Here is a 24,458-nt window from a genome sequence, read left to right on the forward strand (position 1 = left end):
AAAGTTTGTTTTTGCTATAAATCTCCATCTATCTATCCATTTGTCCATTTCCTTAAATTATTCATCCTGTTAAGAATAAAAGGGCTGGAGCCTTTTCCAGCACACTTTTACATGTGACCCCCCAAACCACTGTATGAGTAAATGGTTGTTTTGACTTGACCTAATGTAACTAGTTAACTGTGAACCAGTTTATATATTATATATATATATATATATATCTTTTTTAGACTTTTGAATATTTCCCTCTGGGACCACTTGAATATCACGATGTATGAGTTCTTCAATGCTAATCTAAATATGAACAATGAATGGATTTGAACTCGAGACAATTCATCCAAATGTTTGCTATACAGGAGTTGGGACTGTGAGACAGTTTGGTTTGGCACATGGCCATAGTTTTGGCTTTAGAAGGGATGAACAAAATAATTAACCCTAGGTTTCAGTGAACCAAACTTCTGTCACAACTCGGTGTGTGTTGAAATAAATTCAGTCAATTTAGTAAATATTGTAATTTTGTTGATGTGTTGAACTACACATGGCATTGTTTGCACTTCTGTTCGTCCTGGGAGAGGGATCCCTAACATGTGGCTCTCTCTGAGGTTTATACATTTTTGTCCCCTGTTAATAGTTTTTTTTTGTTGTAGTTTTTCCTGACTCTTGTTGAGGGTTAAGGGCAGAGGATGTCACACCTTGTTCAGCCCCATGAGACAAATTGTGATTTGTGAATATAGGCTATACAAATACAATTTGATTGATCGATTGAGGTTTGATTCATTATTTACATTAGTGTAACAATATCGAGTAGCTAATAGTTAGCTTGGTACCTAGGTGATTAGCCTGTTAGCATCAGCAAGTGAACCAGAGAGCTGCCAGCTTAAATGGTGGCTGGAAGTCGCAGGTATGTCACAATCACAGTGAATTAATCCTCCAGTAATGTCAATAGATAATGGTTTAACTCAAACTGTTGTTAGTTGTTGCAAGTTTTAGCACTGAGCTCCATTTGATTGTCCAGGTCAAGATACAGAGGAAAATCTGGTGCTTTTAAAAAAAATTACAGAATGCCCCAGCTCTGCCATCATCAGGAGGTTGATGCTTCTACAGGTAGGTGAGCTTTATAGACAGGATATTTCCCTTCATGGTAACATATGTACATTTAACTTTCCCTTGTGTTATTATACCAGCATGTGTTGGGTGTGGTTACATCCCAAATATGTAGCTAGCTTCTGTGGTGAGAAGGAGCAGTCTTTAAAATAGATCTTAGCTTTGATCCTGGGCAGACACAGCTCACGCTCATCAGTACTCATACTGTGCCCTATATTTTGTGTTGGAAAACATGGCTGTTAAATTGTTGGCGGACTCATTCCATATGTGGCTTTATTATCGATCTTCTCAAAAAAAAAGAAAAGTATTTGAATACATATGCCAATTTGCAGGAAATTTTGTCATAAACTTTGCCCCGCTCCCTCAGAATTTTGTTTGCACGATGACCATGGGAAAAGCTTGTTTCACCACGTGTGTTGCTTGCTTTTATTGATACAGATTTGTAAAAATGTAAGGAAACAAATCAATGAAAAAACATACTCACTGCAGATACCTAAGACCGTCACTTAGGACACAAGTGTCAAATGAATGATTTCATGAGTTAATGAAAATTCTGTAAAATTTTTTTGCAGTCATCACATCTAAACCCAGCTGAACTATTGGAGATTTAAGAACTCTGGGAGAATATGTTTTGAAAGAATACTGGTCATTCCTCCAGTACAGTCCAACACACGTATAAGAATATCTGGGATTTATGTTGGGTTATATAAGCAAAATGACAATATTACAAGGAGTACAGCCCCTGTTCTGAGTGGAGCAACGCCTCAGGACTAATGGCGGCGGCATTTTATATTTGGTTTTCGTTTTTCCAATGTTGAGGTTTATTGATAGTTGCTGAATAGCGAAGATATTTTGCTCTCCATAAAACTGGAGATTCTTTTTAGACTTTAAATAAGTGATATTTTAACGATTGTATCTCTGTAAGTAAAACAAAGTAGTTAAAATATAAACTCCCATACATGCATACATTACAGGGGGACTGTTTGGTTTTTCAAGTGAGATGCCGCCACAATGAAGGTTTCTTCACTTCTATAGCAATGATGCACTGACATGATGTAATGGATCGGTGGTGATGGACAACATCAATGAAGGTAATTGGTCAAAGATGAGCAGTCACTATTCAATCCTGTATCTTAGTCACAATTATTAAAAAATTGTGCAACACAACTTTACAAGACTTGTAGGACAACCAAGTGAAGTTTGCACATGCTTGAGAACAATGTTATTAATTTAAGAACTAAGAAGTGATGTAGCTCACACACAGGAGACTCATTTCCCCTCAGTGGGGTTAATAATTTGAAGGTGAAGGAGACATAAAGGGCAGTGGTACAAAGACACAGTGTAACCTTTCCTTTGTGTATCAGGAGATAGAAAGCTGGATGTGAATCACTCATATCCAGCTAAAAACAATAACTGGCCTGACGAAGACAGTTGTGTGTGTGTTATATGTGAGAGGTGCTAAGCCAGTGAGTCAGAGCCATTGCACACCAGAGCAGTTTAACAAGACTTCATGGCTCAGTGAGAAATGTTCGGAGTGTGTGTGAGCTGTGGGTGTGTGGGAGGAAGCCAGAGAGAGTAGGAGGATGAGAAGTTTTTTCTCTGTTCAGAAAGAAGCCAGGGCACAGTTTGGTGTTTCATATCAACATCATCAGGAAAATGACTTTAAGCTTTTCTCACGGTTCTTCCTATCCATAGTAAACTGTACAGACTTTTTTTTGACTTTGCAGAGCTAAGTCAGATTTTCCTACGTGCTGGCTTTTTTTTCCTCTGCAGTTTTTGTTAAAGAGATACCGGTGCATGTTTGAGCCAGCATGCAGAGAATGTGGCATGTTTGGCGAGTTTAGAGCCAGGAAAGTGTCTGCTCCAAGGTTCTGACTGGCCTGTATGTAATGGAGCATTAACTCATGGAATATATGACCACAAAAATGACTCTCTGGGAAATGTAGATGACATTTAGATACAAACCAGGACAAAAGTTGTTTACTTATCCTCTATACTTGGGTATATGTGAAGAATTATCACAGGTTAGCAGGTTTTTCAGAATGAGATTAAATCTATGGATCCGAGGTGAAAACAGACATCCTTTGACAAAGAATACCATGTTTGGCTTCTGACACTAACCATATAATATATACGGAATGGACAGGAGTCCTGCTTCAGCTATCAGATAGAATGTCTCAGACATGTGAAAAGCGTCAGCTCTGTACCTTGGGAACACTTAAAAAGACAGACTGGATGTGAAATACTTGACAGTATTGTGAGCTCACCCCTGAAATTTGTTCCAAAGCAAGTGTTAGCATGTTTTATTAGGATATTGTACCTCTTGGTTACTGCTTGGTGACAATACACTGTATAAGGTATAAGGTTTGCAGGTATGAGTGTAATAAATGTGGAACTGATAAGGAGCAATAGGGCCGTCCACACATTACTTCAACATTTTCTCAACATTGTAATCTGGGTCCATGTCTTTACAGATATTAAGTTGTAACAGCAGCTGTCTCCTTCCATCTTATTGACTCTTTGTCAAATGAGACCTGAGTCAGATATGTATTGTACTGTTTTCTATTGTGAATTTGTATACTGGTGCCTGTAACTGTTACTTACCATAACAACTTACCGTCTCATGTTCTCTATTTGTTTTCTACCTGCATGAGGAAAATGGATGTTGATTAGCATTCCTGCTCACTCCAGCGTATTTACATTTGATATTTTACACTAATCTCCATTAGTGTGAAACAAACATATAAATATTTGGTTTCTTAGGTAAAAACCTCTTGTTACGTCTGAGTTTGCCATTTACTTTAAGGATTCTACTGAAGTGTTTCTCATCTGACTCGCACATTTTTGTGTAGGTGGTACATTAGCTAGTGATTTTTTGAGTCTGTTGTGGGGACCGGTCGGTGTTATCAAACACGACCATTTGACAGAAGTATATTACACTATACTGCTTATTCTTTAATGGTCTTAGGGGGGCTGAAGCCAATTTCAGCTGATATTGAGCGAGAGAGGCAGGGTACACTGAAAAATCGCTGTATGTTATAGAGCTTAATAAAATGATAATTGGGAGCTTTACAATCATAGATATTTATATCACAGTTGCGGCCTCAGTTTCAGAGTCATTGATACAGAGATGTATGAGAAACAAGACAATTTGGAAAAGGCAAAAGTCATGTCTCAGTATTGGTGCGAGTTAGACTTCTCTGCTTCACTATGCTCACTCTTCTTATTATCTTATTCCCTCTTTAACTCTAACTAGAGAGAGGTGTGTTTGTGTGTTTTAGAGATAGCATGTTTGTATTAAACATGTGTTCTGTTCTTCGACTGACTTTGATCAGCTGTGATTTTTTGACATGAGATTGGTTGAGTTTAGTAGTCCTGTGTATCATGGCCTCTTTTTATCTTTTCTAGCAAAAATGCTATCTTTTATTTTGTAAATGCAGACAATTTAGTTTTATTTATATAGCGACAAATCCTGTCTTCTCAGGGCATTTTTTATATAGCAAAGTTCTAGATCTGTGTCTCATCCATATCCGTATGCACAAAACGGGGCCTAGAGCGTAGGTACGCCACTTCTCACGCAAACGATGGGATTTATAAAAACTAACTTTTTGGAGATTGGAAAGTGGCGATGCAGATGTGAGGTGGTGAACTTCAGACTGATTATTGATCCACTTCATCATTTACATTAAAACGAACAGCTTTAGATGTGCATATCTTTTCCACACGAACCTTTCAATTGGAAAATATAAAAACAACTTACAGCTAATTATGTTCAGATACCACTAAACAGCACGGTCATTAATAGTTTTTAATATTATCTTCTAACACTGTGTGTGTATCATCAAATCGCTGCAATAAACATGACTCTTCCATCAGGTGCACCGAGCGCAATGGAGATCACTTACAAAAAATAAATAAAAACTATTCACTTTCCAAATAATATGGATGTGTTATCTGTGATCTTTGTGCTAAAATGAGTCCGGTATCGCACAGATCAACTGTCGGAACCGAACCATCCTAATACAAACACAAAATTTATTCTATAGATTGGGGACATCACAGCTGTCTCTGAATTTAATAATCCAGCAGTTTTGCTCAAACTATATTGATTAAAATACGATGATATGAGATACAACAAGTTCCCTCATATTCTGAGTGTGTTTCGCTCCGTTCTTTCTATCGTCTTCACTCTCACTCACAGTAATATCTGCAGCAGCAGCAGAGTATCAGTGTATTTTCTTTATTGTTGACATCACTGCTGTCCCACAAAATTGCTCTTCAACCCCACCTCACTGACAAACATCTCAATGTCAGTGTCAAAAAGTTTCGCTTCCTCTTCTAATCGCTTGATGCCGTGACTGTGTCATAACTCACGGTGGAACCCAATTGGTCAGCAGCACAATTTATTATTCACGAGATGCTTTGCATTGACCATTTATTGCTGAAAGTGGGCGTGTAGAGGGCGGATAATTAGGCAGATCCAAGTACGAACGTTTCTAGGTGGACTGTGATTTATAAAGTGAACATTGTGTTCAGATGTTAGTGCACACAGCTTTATATATCGGAATTTCCTTTTGCGTACGCTATTTAGGGCTTTTGTGCGCGCGTACACTTTTAGTATGAATCCCACTCATTGTTTTATAAATAACATTGCTGATATTTAACTTATGATCCTTATGTCATTTGTAAGATGAGATACAGAATAATTATGATTGAAGTGATGTAACATATAATTGTCATCTTTGTTTCGATTTTTGACTTTTTGCCTTTATTGGACAATTAAAGTTATAATAAGATACAAACAGCAAACAACATCAGCTCCCTTTAGATTTGTGGTATGTGTTTGCACTGCATGTTCAACACTGACAACATGAGAATAAACACCTATGCAATGTAGGATAAGTACAAGACAGTATAGATTCAGACTGATTATAGTATTTGATGACCTTCCTTTTGGACAAGATGCTCTTTGTGAACATAGTTACAGTTGGTTGCAAATGTAGACATTTTCCCTTTGGAATTTTTAGTTGCTCTGCAGTTCAGATTTCTCTCTGATCACTGCCAGTTAGCTGAAGCCTCTGTAATCATCACATGCACATGTGGTGTGTTTGTTTTTACTGTCATGGAAGCTGTGGAAATGAACACAGGGGCGACAGTGGGAACCCTGCAGGCAGCTCAGTGTTAACATGCACACAGGGGACAAATTATTTTAACATCAACTATCCATAAATTACCCTCAGCAGCGTTATAACACACTGTGCGATCAGGCTCTCTCTCTCTCTCTCTCTCTCTCTCTCTCTCTCTCTCTCTCTCTCTCTCTCTCTCTTTCTGTGTGTGTGTGTGTGTGTGTGTGTGTGTGTGTGTGTGTGTGTGTGTGTAAATTATTCATGTCTCTTTGCCCATTTTCTTTCCACAAAAACAGGAAAGCTGGACTGAATGTACTTAAATGAAAATAATACAGAGAGAGAGAGAGAGAGAGAGAGAGAGAGAGAGAGAGAGAGAGAGAGAGAGAGAGAGAGAGAGAGAGAGAGAGACAGAGACAGAGAGAGAGAGCGAGAGAGAGATAGTGTTCCATTCTAAAAACACCTTAATCACACGTAGCCTCACTTCTCATTTGTGATGAGTTCCACAGCTGACCTGTTGGTTTTTCCAGAGCAAGTGGAGTTTAGAATGAGACAGAACTGAAATAGAACTGACTGCACTATAAGTGTAATTATAAGTAATAAATAATTAGATGTAAAATGTCTCTGTAGAACAGAGATGATAGATACACTTTCAGCATGCCTGGGCATTGCCCTGCAGATATTCATTATACAGGCTAAGGTCCAGAGGAATGTGCAATCCACATTTTCCAGACAGTTCACTGCATGTTGTGGTTTCACATTTTCATATCTGCAGGATCCAGAGAAGCAAATTCAGTATTTAAATTAACACTGGGGAGCCGTCTGTAACTTGGAGCTTGTAAATTGACTGCATTATATTATATTTTTGTCTCAACAATCCCCTTTTGTAAACACACATCGTTCATTCTGACAGAACAGATGTTAGGCTTCAATGTCTTGCTCAAGTACACTTTGTCAGTAGAGCTCGGGATTGAACCACCAACCTAATGTATGTGACAGGTTTGTGAAAAAGTTGATGGGCCTTAGCCACAGCTGAGCCACAGCACCAAAAACATGGATGTGGCGGAATGTGCACGATGACCGATGATGAAAGTATCATCATCGGACACGCTAAGCCTCAGCCTATGAATTAGAATTTTTCTCAGGACAATACACAAATAGCCTATGTACCTTGAAATAATGATTGGTCATTGCAATTAGCCATTCTGCTCCTTTTCAAATGTACCACATTGCACCATGAATACCAGTCAGCCCAGTTGAGTGGGTATCTCGGCGGGCAGGGGCGGCTGTGGCTGAGGGGTAGAGCGGCCGTCCTCCAACAAGGAGGTCGGCAGGTCGATCCCATGTCTCAAATGGCTCCAATCTTACATACTTCAGTCTCGTAAAATGTTATTGTGGCTGTCATCAGATTCCGCTTTCTTCGTGCTATGTTGAGATTTCTAAAGTCCAATGTTTTTAAGGTGCTGACTGTTGCTTGTGCCAGAAGTTGCAGACCGTACTGTTGAGCTGATGTCTCAGGCTGAAATATCTGCTCACAGTTGAGACCTGGAACCATGCTAAACATTCAGAAATCCAATCAAGAGAAACGGTGACAAGAAAAACAGGCATGGAGACATGATATGTGGAGGGCAGGTGGAAAATTCCTGGAACAGAATTAAACACATATGAACCGAACAGGCAGATTGAACGTTAGAGAGCAGCATGACATTGATCTACGAACGGCAGAGGCTACTATTCCAGTTGGTTACATCTTCATATTTCACGCTCGTTCTACAGGACTTAGCTTTACTAATTGTGCATTTTGAAAATTTCCAACAGCACTTAACTGACAGAGGCCTCTAGATTGATGGCAGTACAATTAAAAACCTATTCAAAGGGACACATGGTTTATGACAGAGCAGCATTCAGCCTCTAATGGACTGCCCCCAAACTCTGTCTCTGACCTGCTGAGCCCATATGTTCAAGGGTGTAAACTACTACTAGCTACTTCATCACATCGAACCGTTCATTCTGCATGGAAGGACCCTAAGCGCCTCGGTCAGTTTGCAAGATAGACTGGACTTATACATCAGCAAATAATTAGTATAACTCCACTAAACCACCATAAAAAGGTGCGCGTTATAACTGTGGTGCCCCCTCTGGCACTTGGTTCCCTACGCACAGCGTATGATGCACCCTGCACACACCCTCTCTCCCGTGTGAATTGTATAGTAGGGGAAAGGGGTTATTTGGTTTTCTATTAATAGATAGCTAAAAGTAAATATACACAGTAATAGCGTTTGCAAATGGAAGTGTGGAGTTGACACCGGTTACAGTCTCAGGCTTTGTGTGTTTAGACATCATGTCTGAAAACTCTCATCAGTCCACCAAAAATGCTGAAGTTAAAAAATGTGTGACCACAATCTGTCACTTTCTTTTTATCCTTAACAAACACCTCTTATCATTCCAGGTGAACATCACAGAGGACAGGAAGTGACTGTAGTTGAACTAATTAAAACGAATAAGAAATGTAAAGCTGAAGAAATCATTCACGCTAAGTGATAAACGACTGAAGCAGTCAAATTCATTCATCAGATCCTCAATGCAATTGAAATATTTGCAGTTTCCATTCAATTAACAATCTGTTACATTATCCACATATAGTATAAACAACAATAAATTCTGCACAGCACTCTCCTGTAGTCATTCAAAAGTGTAAAGATCTCATGTGAGAGACCAATGCAGGTGTAAATACTGACAGTGTTGTGCAAGTTCACTACTCTCGTGAACAAGTTCAAAGTTCAGTTCATACAAGTAAACATGAATAGTTCACGTTCATAGTTCACCATTTAAGTTCGGAACTAGTTCATATTTCAGTTCATTTCATAGTTTTAAGGTGGAAAGTGAGAATGAAAGACTTAACTTGTTAAAGAAAACCTTATCCATCACTACCCCTTGCCTTTACTGTCGGAATGTTTATCAGACAGTGTGTAAAAATCCCTCAGATAATAATAAGGTGCATCGGATCTCGGATGTAGTTGCTGAGTCTGCGTCTCTGCTTTCTCTTGCCATCTGTATATGAGACCGAGAGCTGTTGTGTTGCAGGTATGGCCTGCCCCTTTAAGGAAAGTTTGTAGTGTGTGACGTAGTGCACCAGGGTATTGTGGGAAAGACGCTAAAAGTGTGTTTACAAGGAGAAGTGACGGAGCACCTAGAGGTGATGCGAGTGTTGCTCCTGCTGTATATCCGAGAAATAAAGTGGCCGCATTCCAAGTAAAGAAACATCTCCTCCTCCTTCTTCACGGAGCGGTCCGGACGGCTGGTTACCGGCCAGACAGCGAGCCAAGATAACCAGTGACAGGGGCGGCTCCTGGTACAGGCGACATAGGAGACTGATTTATCATGACGTGACACATGCAATGTAAAACAATACATTAACGTCACACCATCATCCTCTAACCCGGGACGCACCGGAGGTAGAAGCGCTGTGAAAAGCGCTCCGCCTCCTTTCCTCGCCCATGTTAAATACTTTGGCTGTGTGCACCGGGAAGAACCAAGAAGCGCCGCGGCCACACACACAAGCACATAATCTCCTGTGGGGGGTGGCGGCTACAGGCTTGCGTAGGTCAGTCACCTGTGAAGACCAGCATCATTTACCCCTGAACCAGCGCGGAGAAATGATGATGAAATGTAATATAAAAAATGTTAATATAAAATTAAATATAAAAAAATGTAATTAAATTAAATATATATTTTTTAAATTAAATTAAATGGGGAAAAAATGGGGGCGGGGATATTTTTTGAGAGAAGATTCCAGATTCATTCACTATACGGCTCAATAGAGCATGGATCATCTCTGATCCATGAAGCTTCCTTCTACCAAGTTGTGTGGTACGGAGCCGAGATGGGGTAACGTAGTGCGAAGTCTAGTTAGTTGGTTTCGGTTAGGCTAAATCGCGGACATTTTACGGACTTTAATAAAGTTACACATTAAGAGAGAAGTTTCCTGTCGTCTCTACGCGAGGACGCTACAATATGAACGTGTTCACCGTTCATATTCATTATTTGTCATTGAGTTGCGTTCAGTTCATCGTTCTCATAAAAGTGAACGTGTTCAATGAGCGCGTTCTTTTGCGTTCGTTCATGCACAACACTGAATACTGAATACATCTGTTGTTCCTCATCAAGTGATATTCTCTGCTCAGATGGTGGCAATGAAATAGAAATCTCCGGAGCGTTCAGTGAGGGGCTGCACATTTTTTCTTTTTTCTTTCAATGCATTTCTAAAAGAAGCAATACATATTGATGATGGTCTGAGCTGAACTCAAGTTCTAATTTTCCTTTTGCTAAGTCCAGCTGTAGTGTAATTGACCATTATTGTGCAGATCTCATCAGTTTTCCTTAACTTTCATTTCATTTTGAGGTTTCAGATGGTGAGAATTGGAAACTTTTAATAGCTTTCACTTTTCTGTAAGAGTAGAAAGGTCCAAAGTTGTATTCATTTTATGGGCAGAAAGTAAAATAAAAAACACAACTATAAATCCAAATGCTACAAATTAACTTCATCCTGGAATATGTGGACCTTCCTGTTTCATCCTCAGCTACTCAGGGGCCAAATCACATTAGGTTTGAAATATACCTCATATACCAACAAGGAAAGTATCTTGTTGGAATCTTAGTGGCAAAGAAAAGATCAATTAAATGTACACCAGTAAAATATAATAAGCTCTAGTCTCTTGTTGGAATCTTAGTGGCAAAGAAAAGATCAATTAAATGTACACCAGTAAAATATAATAAGCTCTAGTCTCTTGTTGGAATCTTAGTGGCAAAGAAAAGATCAATTAAATGTACACCAGTAAATATAATAAGCTCTGACACTGTTCTGATCGGACTCATAGTTGAATAGCTATTACGTCTTCAAGATAAACTATTCTTTTAGTCTCCACTTTTTAATCTTTAAATTAAGAGAGAAATTGTGCATTCATTCACAGAAAAATGTAATGATCTTAAGCTTCTTTCAGACATGGACTGAACTCCTGAGATCCTCTGGAGATTCTGCAGTAGGTCCTCTGCTGAATTCCCTGTGAGCAAGTGGGGGGTGAGCGGACACAACACGTGACAGCGGAATTAATAAGTTACATTCTGCGTCACCCCTCAGCTGATGAAAGTGTTGCTTCTGTGAACGTGTCCAAGCAGGAACCGAGAAGTGTGACATGTGACACCGAGAAGCATGTGCAGTGAATGACAGTGACAGAGGGAATGTGCTTAGAGAAAGTGAGACCGAGATCTGAAATAAAGTGTTGCAACATCTCCTGCCATAGTGTGCCACTGAAGACATTTAGCAAAAAAAAGCAAACTATTGTAGCATGTCTTTAAAACAGCATCTGAATATTAGAGCTGTAGATGGAACATGAGAAACAGACAGGGCAAAGTGGTATGGGGAGATAGCTGCTGTGGCTAATAGACCGTGTTATCATGTTAGTCCATAGACATCATTTTAGGGTGTGTTTGATGATTAACATAGGGTGGAGCGCCGTTAGTTTCAGCTTGTACTGAGTGTGGGAACTGACAAAGGACACTGTATTTAAAGACAATAATGTCCTCCCCTGACAATTAAGGAAGTCAAGCTGCAGGGACAGGCCTAGAACACAACTTCAGCAGAAGTTATATAAAACCTGTAAACCACACACAAGCATGTAGCAGCATATAAATGGCCAAATTGACATGGCATTTCACCCCCATATCAGATGACCTACACCATGAGTCACATATAGAAGAGAGGAGATGCCTTCTCCCTGTGAAGGCCAACACTGTTCAATGCTTCAGCCTAAGAGGATTTACAAGGGTTTCCCTGAAATCTGTAATGATCAATGCAGCAGCAGAATGAGCTGAACATTTTAATTAGCTTTGTCATGAAAGAAAATCCATTAATTTGTAATATCCGATAAGATTAATTAATCTTCTAGTGAGGAAAGCAGATTGAAATAAACATATTTTTTCACATATCCCAGATCTGAATAATCTGGCAGAATAAATCAAGTGTTTTGTTGTAAAGAGTTAGTGTAGCAGGTTACAAATGACTGCAGAGCAGTCAGACAGAAAGGCCTTCAGTTGTGAAAATATGTCAGGTTTATATAAAAAATATATATTTGGATTAATTTGACCAGGCTTTTACTATCAGTAGAAATACGGTTGAATGTAATTTGTGGTATTTGCTTTAAATCTGGTGAGAGTCAGGAACAGGAAACAAAGTAGAGACAAAGAGAGTGGAATGCATCAGAGACAGGGGACTCAGAGCAGGAGCAGGAACAGTAGATCTGAGTCAGGCTGCGCTGCAGTAGCTTTCCTGTCCTGCAGTTTCAGTTGTGGTTTTCAGGGTTGGGTTTGTTTGGTTAGTGTCTTTCTACAGATTGCACCACCTTGGCCTTAATAAATGACTTCATCAAGAGACTTATCGTTAGATGGACACTTAACAATAGTTTATCTTAATATGGGTCTTTATGTCCTTGACTGGTGTCAGTATGGGTTATGGTGAATAAAAACAACAAAAAAACTACAGAGGTGAAGAGCTTAACAGACTGTGATTTCTCCGGTAGGAAACATGATGGTTACAGTCTGCTGCTGGTTTGATCTCATGCAGTTCTGCAGACAGGAAGGAACACAATATGTTTTATGCTGTAGCAACAAGAGGAAATAACAATGTGCTCATGTGTTTGATTCTTTGTCTGTCACATAATGACTTTGCCATAAAGTTATTCAGAGAGAGATGGACAAGAGGGAGCTCCAAGGATTGTTTGTCCTGTCCAAATATTTCAAACTTCAACACAAATGGGTTGAGCTGCCTGTTCAGTTTTGATATTATATGTGTATAAATGAAGATACCTGCCTACTGTGGGCATTCAAAAAAAGCTCACTTCAAGATCAGATGACATTCTTGGAGGATTCAGAATGAAAATTCAATTTGTTGTAATGAATAACAGTATGGGTTGATGTCAAATTGTTAGCTGACATTCAAGTTCAGTGATGTCACTCAGTCAGTACGATCCATCTTCAGCGAAGCACAAATATAGCAGCAAATGACAGGATCATCTTTTTTGTAGTTGTTTACATATCAGGAGTCAATGTAATACATCATCATCATTATTAAATCTATGAGGATTCATTGAAATAAGCACAGTTCTTCTGCTGTCTATTGTGTTTGTGTAGCTACATCTTGGAGGCTTACATATTGTATTTAACATGATGAGATGCTGAATATTGCCATTGTTTATGGCAAGCCCTTTTTACATATGATACGTTTCACTTAACCATCTGTAATTACATTTTTGTGATCTACTAATACATTTTAACTAGTTATCCTTACAAGATGACTAATAGGAAATATAAATCAAGATATCTGCTATCTATTTAATTCTCTGACAATGAGTGCTCGTAAAAACTAGTGTACCATTTATTGCCCTAGCTAGTCACATTCGTGTAAACTGTTCTTGTGAGTCTTTGATCTTTGGAGTAAACCCACCTTTCAGTGCCCTCTGACATCTCTTCATGCCCCATGAGGGGCAATACGGCCCCAGTTGCAAAAAAAACTACCTTATAAAAGTTAATGGTTTTAATTTTTTACGATCAAAATAGAGAGACGAGGAAAGTGAGGAAGAGATTTATTTTAGCCTTTCATCCGAGTGCTTCATCAAAAAATGCTGAGCTTGGGTAAGTATATCACTCAACACCAACATGTCCAGTACATCTGCTCCCACAAATGGGTTCTTCTGTCTTTGTGGTAATAGTTTCTGTATGACACATCATACAGCTCAGGACAAGAACAAGGCCACAATAAACTTCTTTTCCATTTTGTTGCTTATAGGGGTAAGATAAAGATAAAGTAGCTTTATTGTCAATTTCTTAACATGTTCAAGACATACAAGGAATCGATACGACGTTTCCCACTCTCCCACAGTGAAACATATAAAGTGCACAGGCACAACAGATAACACAAGACATTTCCTAATACTAAGTAACATACAGATTTTTTAGTACAGCAGCATAAGGTTCTCTAAAGTGTATTTCAGCTTCCTGTCAGACTGGAGGATATGGCTGGCGGGAGTGAGAGGAGAGAATTTTGCTTCCTGACAGCTTGGTGTATGAAACTATTTCTGAGTCTGGTGGTGCGGCAACGGAGGCTCGTATAGGCTAGTGTCACTCACAATCGAGGTGGCTTTCCGGGGGCGGTGGGGTGTCTTGCAAGGAAGGGAGTGGGGCACCAATGATCTTACCAGCTGTGTTAACTATGCTTTGCAGTTTTTTCCTGCTGGGGTCAGTGCAGCTACTGCCCCACACAGTGATGCAGCTGGACAGGATGCTTTCAATGGTGCCCCGGTAGAAAGTGTTCAGGATGAGTGTGGGAGCTCTCGCGGAAGGGCTCTTGCGCTTACGGGCCCGTGAAAACGCAGAAGCATGTTTCAGGCTTAAAGCCTGAAACATGCTTCTGCGTTTTCATTTTCACTTGTGAACGAATATCATTCAAGTCTTACTATACATAGTCATGCGAAAGTGAACGAGGTAAACAAATCCTTTCTGTTTCCTCTTCTGAGCCTATGCAGGTCACGTGAAAAATGATCCAAAGATCCGTATCCGAATCAATAATGTAAAAACCAACAATAAAAAAGGACACTTTCGCTCTAGGATTTCAAACTACGGGTCCTCAAGCCCAAAGAAAAACGGCCTAAAAAAAGACCCTCCGATGTTATAGAGCCGATCGATTTTAATCCAACTTGTCAGACTGTCTGTAAGTGGCCAGTAGTGTTTGTATATGTACACATGATTTCTCATAGTTATATGATGTGACCAGTGATATGTTTTATCTTGTAATGTGAACGGAGATTCTTTGGGTGATGTGCACTTCAAATAAACCAAGTGGGGCAATAGAAATGTGTGGACAGGATGCAAAAACAAAAAGTGATAAAGAAGTAATCTGCTTAATCTTCACATTGCAATGCAACTGTAATCCTGGCCATCCCATCATGTTGATCTACGCAGTGACATGCAGAGTTGCAGGTGTTACCATTAGCAGACTCTGGTTGGAACACAGAGCTCGTTGGTAACATGAGTCATGTTCACGGTATTCTCGGTGTTCAATGTGTTTACACTGCACAATTTAGCAAGCAAGCAGGTAACGAAATACAAAAACATAGTACTAGAAAGAAAAGATGTCGCTTTTCGGAATATCAACATATTTCTATACATATTATACAATTACAAAGAATATAGTAAAAACCTGAGAATTTGTATTGAAAATGTTGATGTTCGTTATTCAGATGTTTGCTGCTGGTGGCGCAGGTTGTAACCAGTCGCTATGCCATATATGTAATTGTGGTATAAAGGCCATTATTGATGTCTTAAGTGCAATACAAAGAAAGGGAATGCGTCCTTTCTCTAGTGAATATGAGATTTTGCTATGAGGAAGAAGGTGCAGGTACAAATGCTCTGTGTCAGAGATCCTTTTTACCATCCAGGATTGCTCTGTTAAACAAACACTTTTGATATTTGTCACTCTGTCATTTGGATTTGTTGTGGAGCATTATTTTGTTTTATGATCTTTTTGTCTTTTTTACAAAACTGCCACAGGTACAACTACCACTTCAGTTTCTTTTGAGTGAAAGAGGTTACCTTAAGTAGAACGAGGAGGAAAACATAAATAAATGGGCTGCATGAGTTAAAAAAAATGTATGTTTAATTTCAAAGAATAAAATGACCAGAATACTATAAAGCGTACATGCTGATGAGCAGCGGACCATGTAAAAACACAGGATTGGAGTGTGCATTCACATTGTCCACACCCTCTACTGTGCCTTTACTCCCTCTTGGGCCAGTGGCAAGTCTCCAAGATACAGAACCAGGGCAGTCCAGGAATTAACGTCAGTGCTCGGGAAGAAAAGTTCATAGGTGCACTTCTTTGTTTCTTGTCATATACAGTGCCTTGCATAAGTATTCACCCCCCTTGGACTTTTTCCCATTATGTACTGTTACTAACTGGAATTCAAATAGACTTAAATAAACTTTTTCCCGTTTGATCAACAAAACATGCATAGTACTTTGGAGGTGCAAAATAAATTTTATTGTGACACAAACAATAATGAGAACAAAAAAGTTGACATCTGTTGGGTGCATAAGTATTCACCCCCCTGTGTCAATACTTGGTAGAACCCCCTTTCGCTGCAATTACAGCTGCAAGTCTTTTGGGGTATGTCTCTACCAGCTTTGCACATCTAGAGATGGAAAGGTTTGTCCATTCTTCTTGGCAAAAAAGATGAAGCTCAGTCAGATTGGATGGAGACCGTCTGTGAACCGCAATCTTCAAGTCTTGCCATAGATTCTCTATTGGATTGAGGTCTGGGCTTTGACTGGGCCATTTTAAGACATTAACATTCTTTAATCCAAACCATTCCTTTGTAGCTCTGGCTGTATGTTTAGGGTCATTGTCCTGCTGGAAGATGAACCTCCGCCCCAGTCTCAAGTCTTTTGCAGACTGCATCAGATTTTCTTCAAGGATTTCCCTGTATTTGGCTCCATCCATCTTTCCCTCTATTCTGACCAGTTTCCCTGTACCTGCTGAAGAGAAGCATCCCCACAGCATGATGCTACCACCACCATGTTTCACTGTTGGGATGGTGTGCTCAGGGTGATGGGCAGTGTTGGGTTTTCGCCACACATAGCGTTTTGCATTGAGGCCAAAAAGTTCCATTTTGGTCTCATCTGACCAGAGCACCCTCTTCCACATGTTTGCTGTGTCTCCCACATGGCTTCTGGCAAACTCCAAACGGGATTTTTTATGGATCCCTTTCAACAATGGCTTTCTTCTTGCCACTCTTCCATAAAGGCCAGATTTGTGGAGTAGACGACTAATAGTTGTCCTGTGGAAAGATTTTCCCACCTCAGCTGTGGATCTCTGCAACTCCTCCAGAGTAACCATGGGCCTCCTGGTTGCTTCTCTGATTAATTTTCTCCTTGTCCGACTCTTCAGTTTGGGTGGACGGCCTCCTCTTGGTAGGTTTGCGGTTGTGCCATATTCTTTCCATTTTCTTATGATGGATTTTATGGTGCTCAGAGAGATGTTCAAAGCTCTGGATATTTTTTTATAACCTAACCCTGCTTCATATTTCTCCACAACTTTATCCCTGACCTGTTTGGTGAGCTCCTTGGTCTTCATGATGCTGTTTGTTCAGTAATGATCTCCAACAAACTCTGAGTCCGTCACAGAACAGGTGTATTTATACTGAGATTAAATTGCAGACAGGTGGACCCTATTTACTAATTATGTGACTTGCAAATGTGACTTGTGAATGCAATTGGTCGCACCAGATCTTTGTTAGGGGTTTCACAGTAAAGGGGGTGAATACATATGCACTCAACACTTTTCAGATTTTTATTTGTAAATAATTGTGAAATCCATGTAATATTTCCCCCCACTTCCAAATGATGCACTATTTTGTGTTGGTCCATTACATAAACTCACGATGAAATAAATTTGAATCTGTGGTTATACCATGACAAAATGTAGAAAAGTCCAAAGGGGGTGAATACTTATGCAAGGCACTGTATCAGTATGAAAAGTCCCTCAAGTCTTTTTCCTTAATGACCATGGCCATGTGTTGGGATCTTTGCGCTGCCAACGCACAAGGGACGTACAGTATAATCAATTCTGTTCTTGGTATGTGGTATAAACAACAGCTGGGGCTGTCATTATACTGCCAATGTAGACACAGTATTCAACAGCAGCAATAAGGACATACATGGTAGGATAGGACTAGAGATTGAATAGCAGGAGAAAATAGGCTGACAGGTTGTTCATGACATGAGAATAGTTAATGCCAGAGACAGAAGATTGACATTAAGTCTATCTTAGTATTTCTTACACAGTCTGAATAACATGCACATGCTCTGTAGAGACTTCAGGAAACAAACTTAAGATCCCTGAGGTTGAGTTGGTTTACTTTGTCTGAAGCATGACCAGAGAGATTCACTGAGATCCAAAATATGTCAAAAATAATTTAGTTGTTAAAAAAAGGGTAAACTTATTATAAGGTGAACAACTTATAATCGAGATAATGAGCTATTGCAGCTATCAAAAGAAATGGCAGGCAAGAAATACGGTCTTTTTTTAGTGTCAAGAAAAAACAATGTGACATAACACAAAAATGTCTGGTCTGGTTTGGTTTGATAGGAAATAAACTATCTGGTATAAACTAGGGAAACATTGTGGTGATTTGAAAAAGAAAAAAGGGATGAGATTTGTGAAATGTTTCCATTTGATGGAGAGGCGCAGCCATAACAACATGGGGTTTAGAGTTTGTTTCAGACTCAAGTTGTAATTATCAGCTCATGACTGGTTTATAGCTCAACTACATGTTTCTTTTTAAGATCAGGGATTATGGGAAAGTAAAATGCCACTTGTCATACATGCAGTCGCAGATACATGTGTGAATGTATGTCTGAGTAATTGCTGTGCTTTGATTACATTGTTTGTTGTCTTGCAGCTTGTCTTTTTCGCTACAACATCCTGTCTCTGGTGTATTTCCTCTATCTGCTGCTGCTGCCGTGGTTCCTGTGTCCTAATAAACACACAATCCGAGGTAAGCCCATCAGTCTATGTATTATTATGGCATTTTGCACCTATTTGTTTTCTTTAGACTGCAGGGTGTGAAATTATTCCAGTTACTCTAACTACTGGAGGCACTTTCTGTCCTGTGTCTTGTAATCAACTGTACAGATATAAGGTGATATGAGTTTCAGGTGGCAAAGAGAATTTGCTGCCTAATTAAATGTCCCACTGGGCAGGAGGTACTCTTTGTGTTGTAGTTCTACCTCTGTAGCTGACAGAGAAGTGAATATTCAGTGATGGTGGCCATCTGCCAGCAGCAGTTGCCATGTATCTGCACTTTGAAGATTTTCAAATAAGTTTATATTTAATTTTACCAGGAAAGGCTGAACAGAGGTTAAAGCGGTGATTACACCAGTGGTGAATGAGGAACATTAGTAATAGCCTTGAATGGAATTACGGTTAAGATGTTTAGATTTAAATGCAGTGGTAACACCCAGTGTTGGAGGAAGTACTCTGTTAACTCAAGTAAAAGTACCACATAAAGTGTTAAGACACAAGTAAAAGTGCTTTCAGATAAATGAGAATACAACATCTTCATTGCTGAGTCTCTGCAAATCCATTTTAGCTGTTTCTTCTTCACCAAATTACTTGACTGCTCTGATTTGCTCAGTGGACCAACTACCCTCTCGTTATTGATTACATTTAAAAATATAAAAACAATGTGAACATTTGTTGCAATGCAGTGAAAAAAATGTAATGGACTAAAAAGTACAAACATTTGCTGATTTATTTCGTGGAGTAAAAGTGTAACACCGCCTGAAAGCTTGTAGAGTAGTGAGTGTTAATTCAGTATGTTTTTGTCCATATAATAAGTTTTATGTTAAACAGAGTTTACATGGAATAAACGGTACAATCCCAGCCGTTCTCTGTTCCGGGTGGATATGTACTCAGCAATAGATACTTTATATAATAGTTTACTCATTCAGAAAGGCACAGTATGTTGTCAGGAGTGTTAGTCAGAGCTTGAGTGCTTATAGAGAGATGATGGGCCCTTGATGCTGATTCATTAATCTGGTCGGATTATTGATAATCTGACACTGTACCCACTTATACAAAACCAATATAAATGTATATTACATTCATACTTAAAATATTAAACACCCTGACACGTTTCTAGATCAATGATGTTATGATTGATCATAATGTATGATCCTTAGAGTGGCTAGATCTTTCATTTTATAGCAAAAATACCAACTCATCGTGTAATAAACAGAAGTTGCTTGTTTTAAGGAGATATGTGATGGTATGACAAAAGTGTTTTGTTGTAACAATGTAAGTTGACTTTTCTATTATAAAGGGAACATATATATATATATATATATATAAAACACAACAAATTTATATATATACCAACATAAGTTAAAATGTCGTCATAATAATTGAATCATCAGGTGGTTCCCTCTCCCAAAAAATATTATAACTCTAATGAGACGTCTCACCTGTGTTTATATGAGTGATTGTTCATCTCGCAAAAATAGCCCATTGACAAATCCTCAACAGCTAAAATAGCCCATTGACAAATCCTCAACAGTCGGTATTGTTGTAACTGGTAACCAGGATGGAGAATATCTTCTGCCTGTCTACATGGGATGTAATGGGCTGTCACATCAACTGTAGGACCTATAGAACATATAGAATATAGAACTATAGCTGTATCAGAACACATCAGACATGTAACTCCAACAAGTCAGTCAACAGTAGCTGCTCTGTTCCTTCAGAGTTTAGCAGAAGTAAAGTTTTTCACCCAGTACTTCAAACACAGAGAGCTAAATAAGTGTTGACATGAAAAATGGGATTTGTCAGCTGTGTGTTGGAGCGATGTTTCACTGTTTGTGTTCATTTATGCTGTCACGCTCAATCTTGTACTGCTTATAGTACATTTAGTCACATTTTAGCGACACATTATGTTTTCGGTCTGCTAAAAGTGTGTGTTTTTGTGTGTGTGTGTTCCTCTAATTAAAGATTACCTTTTTAAGAATAGACCTCACAGAGGGAGGACATTCTTGGAAAGTGAGGACATTTTGGGTCCTTCGCTCCTTACTTTTTCAGAAGGGCTGTTTTAGGATTAAAACTGGATTTTAGGGATAGGATTTGAATTAGGTTTAAGTTAGGGTTAGGGTTAGGGATAGACTTTCAGTTTGGATGGTTAAGGTTCAAGTAAGGGGCTAGGAAATGTATTATGTCAATGAGTGTCCTCACTGAGCTACAAGTACAAACGTGTGTGTGTTATTCTTGAATATGCCTCAGTATATAACTGGGGGTCAAACAAGATTGAAGTCTTTCACACTGTCTATTAATAGAGACATATTGATGCATTAGTTTGTACCACAGAGAGGAGACTGTGTATATACAGCTGCTTGCTTGAGATCTTGAAAGTATTCACACTTCCTCTTCTGCTTTGCTTTACCTCGTAAAATCTGAATTAGTTGTGTTAATTAAACTAGTAACTTAACCTAAAAATAGCAAATGTCACCTGAAGATTGTCATATAATACCATATTGATTTTTCTTAATTTTGCTGCTTTATTGATCAGAAAGGGTTATAAATTCTATATAGCATACACATACAGTACATGCAGTGGCATTTATATCATGTATGATACAAAGAACACAGTATTCTTTGTGAAAGTTCCAGCAATTAGTTTCCACTAATAATTCCCACGATGGTGACAACAAAATTATCCTTGCTAAAAGGAATCATGATCTTTAGTCCTAGTTCAGGGGTGTCCAAACTTTTCATCCCGAGGGCCACATGCCCTGGAGCGGACTGTTGACAGTGCACCTCAATCGCGTCGCTTAGGGCGGGGGACGTGGCGTCTTTCTGAGGGTACAGCTGGCAGGTCAGGGGTGAGTTGGGTGCCACCTAGTGTCAGAACTGAGAAGTACAATACAGTGGGCCATATTCAATTACATTACAATTCATTTAGCTGACGCTTTTATCCAAAGCGATTTACAATCAGTGCATTCAAGGGTAGGGGAGAAAGGGGTAATGTGAGACATCGGGTAATGTGAGACACCCCCTGTATCTAGGCAACAGAACACATTTGTGGTCATGTGATCATTATGTTTCCAAGCCACTCCCATTCCACCTTTGCCATGAAGGAGAAGTTGATGCTGGTGCTGTGGTTAGAATGTTTTTTCACAAAGTAAATTTTCTTGCTTTGAACTTGATCAACTGTTGTGTACAAAAAAATTTATCCAAGTAGAAAAACTTTTATCATACATGTTGATGAACTTCGAACATATAAAACCATGTGATTGATGCTATCTGAAGATTAGCCTGAATTGCTAAGAGATGTTGTTTTTTCTAAAATAATGGCTGTGGGGTAAAGTGAGACAAATGTTCTGGGGTAAAGTGAGACATGTAGCACAAGTTAAGTTTAGTCTTAAACATATTTTAGTGTAATATTACATTACATATGTTTTATTTTTAATGCCATAAACATTGTAGAAAAGCTATCATGCCAAGAAACTACACCAGGAAGACAACCTTGGCCAATCGCCCCTCCCAGAGATGGAGAGTGTAGCCGCTGAGGTCATGCAAGGAAAGAAGTCCTTAAAAAAAGCTGGAAGGGATAGAAATATTGATAAGACTACCCTCAAAAGATTCATAAAGAAAAAAGAGAAAGGGGAAGTAAAATCAGTAGCCTGGGGTGCAGTAGCTGAGGTAAAGAGAATATTCACAGATGAGATGGAGGAGGAGCTTGCCAAACACTTGAAACAACTAGCTGACCAGTTCCATGGCCTTGCTCCAGTGAACTGGCATTTGAATACGCAGAGAAAAACAATATCCCTGTCCCTGCCAATTGGACAGAGAAACAATGTGCAGGTAAGCGAGTGTGTGCAAGAGATCACATGTATCAAAATAATCATAAATGTGCTTAATTTACCTATTACAACATGTGTTGTTATGGTAGTTTTAAAGTGGAAAAAGTAAGTGGATCACTTCACCCCCTTGATTTCTCTGGTCTGTCTCCCTTTACCCCTAGGCTGGGGTAAAGTGAGAAACAAGACCACTTTTTAAAAAACAATCATATTTTAACTGCCCTTTGTCCTGAAGACATTGTGATCATTTCCATTGCTAAGAAACATCCTGAATTAATGGGAAATGTGTACATTTTACTGATATATAATTTTAGCTTGCCTAGAGGGGAGCAAATGTAAAAAATGTCTCACATTACCCCGCTCTCCCCTACCCAAGGGTACAAACCCAGAACAACAAGAATCAAGAAAGTACAATTTCTTCAAAAATAGAGCAAAACTACAAAGTGCTATAAGTAAGTGCCATTTAAGTGCTACCAAATTGTTAGTTTAAAAAAAAAAAAAAAATGGATGGCGGGCCGCAGATGGCCCGCGGGCCGTAGTTTGGACACCCCTGTCCTAGTTGCTAGTAGGACAAAAGTCATGTTCCCTCCTTTTTCTAGTCTGTCTCTGTTAAAGACACTTTTTATGATCCAGTGATAAAAATGTGTGGAGAGGGTTTTGTTTTGGTGGGAGACTGGGTAAAGTTAAAGGTGTGCAGGGTTGGGGGTGGGGGGCAGAGGGGAATTCTCCCAATGGAAAACCCTCTGGCCTGCCAAGACACTGACACGTGCGCAAACACACACACGCGCTCACACACACACACACACAGACAGACAGATATATAAATTGAGCGGGGGGAAAAATTCAAGCAACTAAGTGGAAGCAGCCGCTTTTGGCTCTGAGGAGAATTAAGAGACAGTTTTTAGAGCTAGAGATTACTCAACACCTGGCATGATTTCAAATATTCAATTATAGCGTTATGCAGCATGTCAAAGACTTCTATCCCTCTATAGTTATACTTTAAGAAGGGGGTTGGGATTTTGTTAGTCTAAGTATTTTTGTTAAACAGAACATATATCTCTGTAGCTCCTGGTCACATTGTTTGTAGAGTCATGGTCATGGTACTCAGATTATGTATACATTTTGTGATGCCTTGATTTTTTTCTTTTATACCAGCATCACATCAAAATGTATTTTTCACCAACATTTTGAAAAGAGGACAATTTCTAACATTTTCACATTTAGTGGGTTAAACCCCCTAACCCACCAACAAATCTTTGGTACCAGTGTTGTGTACTTGTGCTAAACTCTCACTCCCTGCCAGGTTTCCATTATACATGACTGCAGTTTAGAAATGTGTGGCTGCCTCTGTCTTCAAAATAGAGTTTCAATGACTGAATGGGTATAATTATAAGCACATGTGTGGGGCTATTTACAAAGCAGCATCACTGAATAAATAGTGACATCAGTATATATTTAAAAAAAAGTTTGATCCTAATTAGATCATCAGGTCCCTGCATTTTAATAAGTCATACTGTGTGAGGTTGGTATAACTCTGGGTAAACTTGGAAGATTAAAAGATACTTCGATCTCCTGCTGATGATCACACCAAGGTGACAAAGTACGGTGAGAGAGAAATGTTTGGCTACGTCCACCTTGATAAATGATTGTTTTAAAATGTATTACTGTTGCTATTTTCCCATCTGGTATCCACACAGTTTTCCAGCTCCTAAAATGTAGAGTTGTGGAAATGCTGCTGACCCTGTTGTAGAACGCTAGATTTTGATGGTCCAAGGT

General features: G+C 39.1%; 1 protein-coding gene across 1 annotated transcript in view; it reads left to right on the forward strand.

Annotated features, from left to right (window-relative positions):
* piezo1 (piezo-type mechanosensitive ion channel component 1) overlaps nt 1-24,458 on the forward strand; it is an 89,652-nt gene that overhangs the window by 7,769 nt on the left and 57,425 nt on the right. Inside the window, exon 2 of the mRNA XM_053436164.1 lies at nt 18,734-18,829. Within this exon, the coding sequence (XP_053292139.1) occupies nt 18,734-18,829 (96 nt within the window). The remainder of the gene's footprint in view (nt 1-18,733; nt 18,830-24,458) is intronic.

This window comes from Pleuronectes platessa, chromosome 12, assembly GCF_947347685.1.
Source record: "Pleuronectes platessa chromosome 12, fPlePla1.1, whole genome shotgun sequence".
Classification (NCBI taxonomy): Eukaryota; Metazoa; Chordata; class Actinopteri; order Pleuronectiformes; family Pleuronectidae; genus Pleuronectes; species Pleuronectes platessa.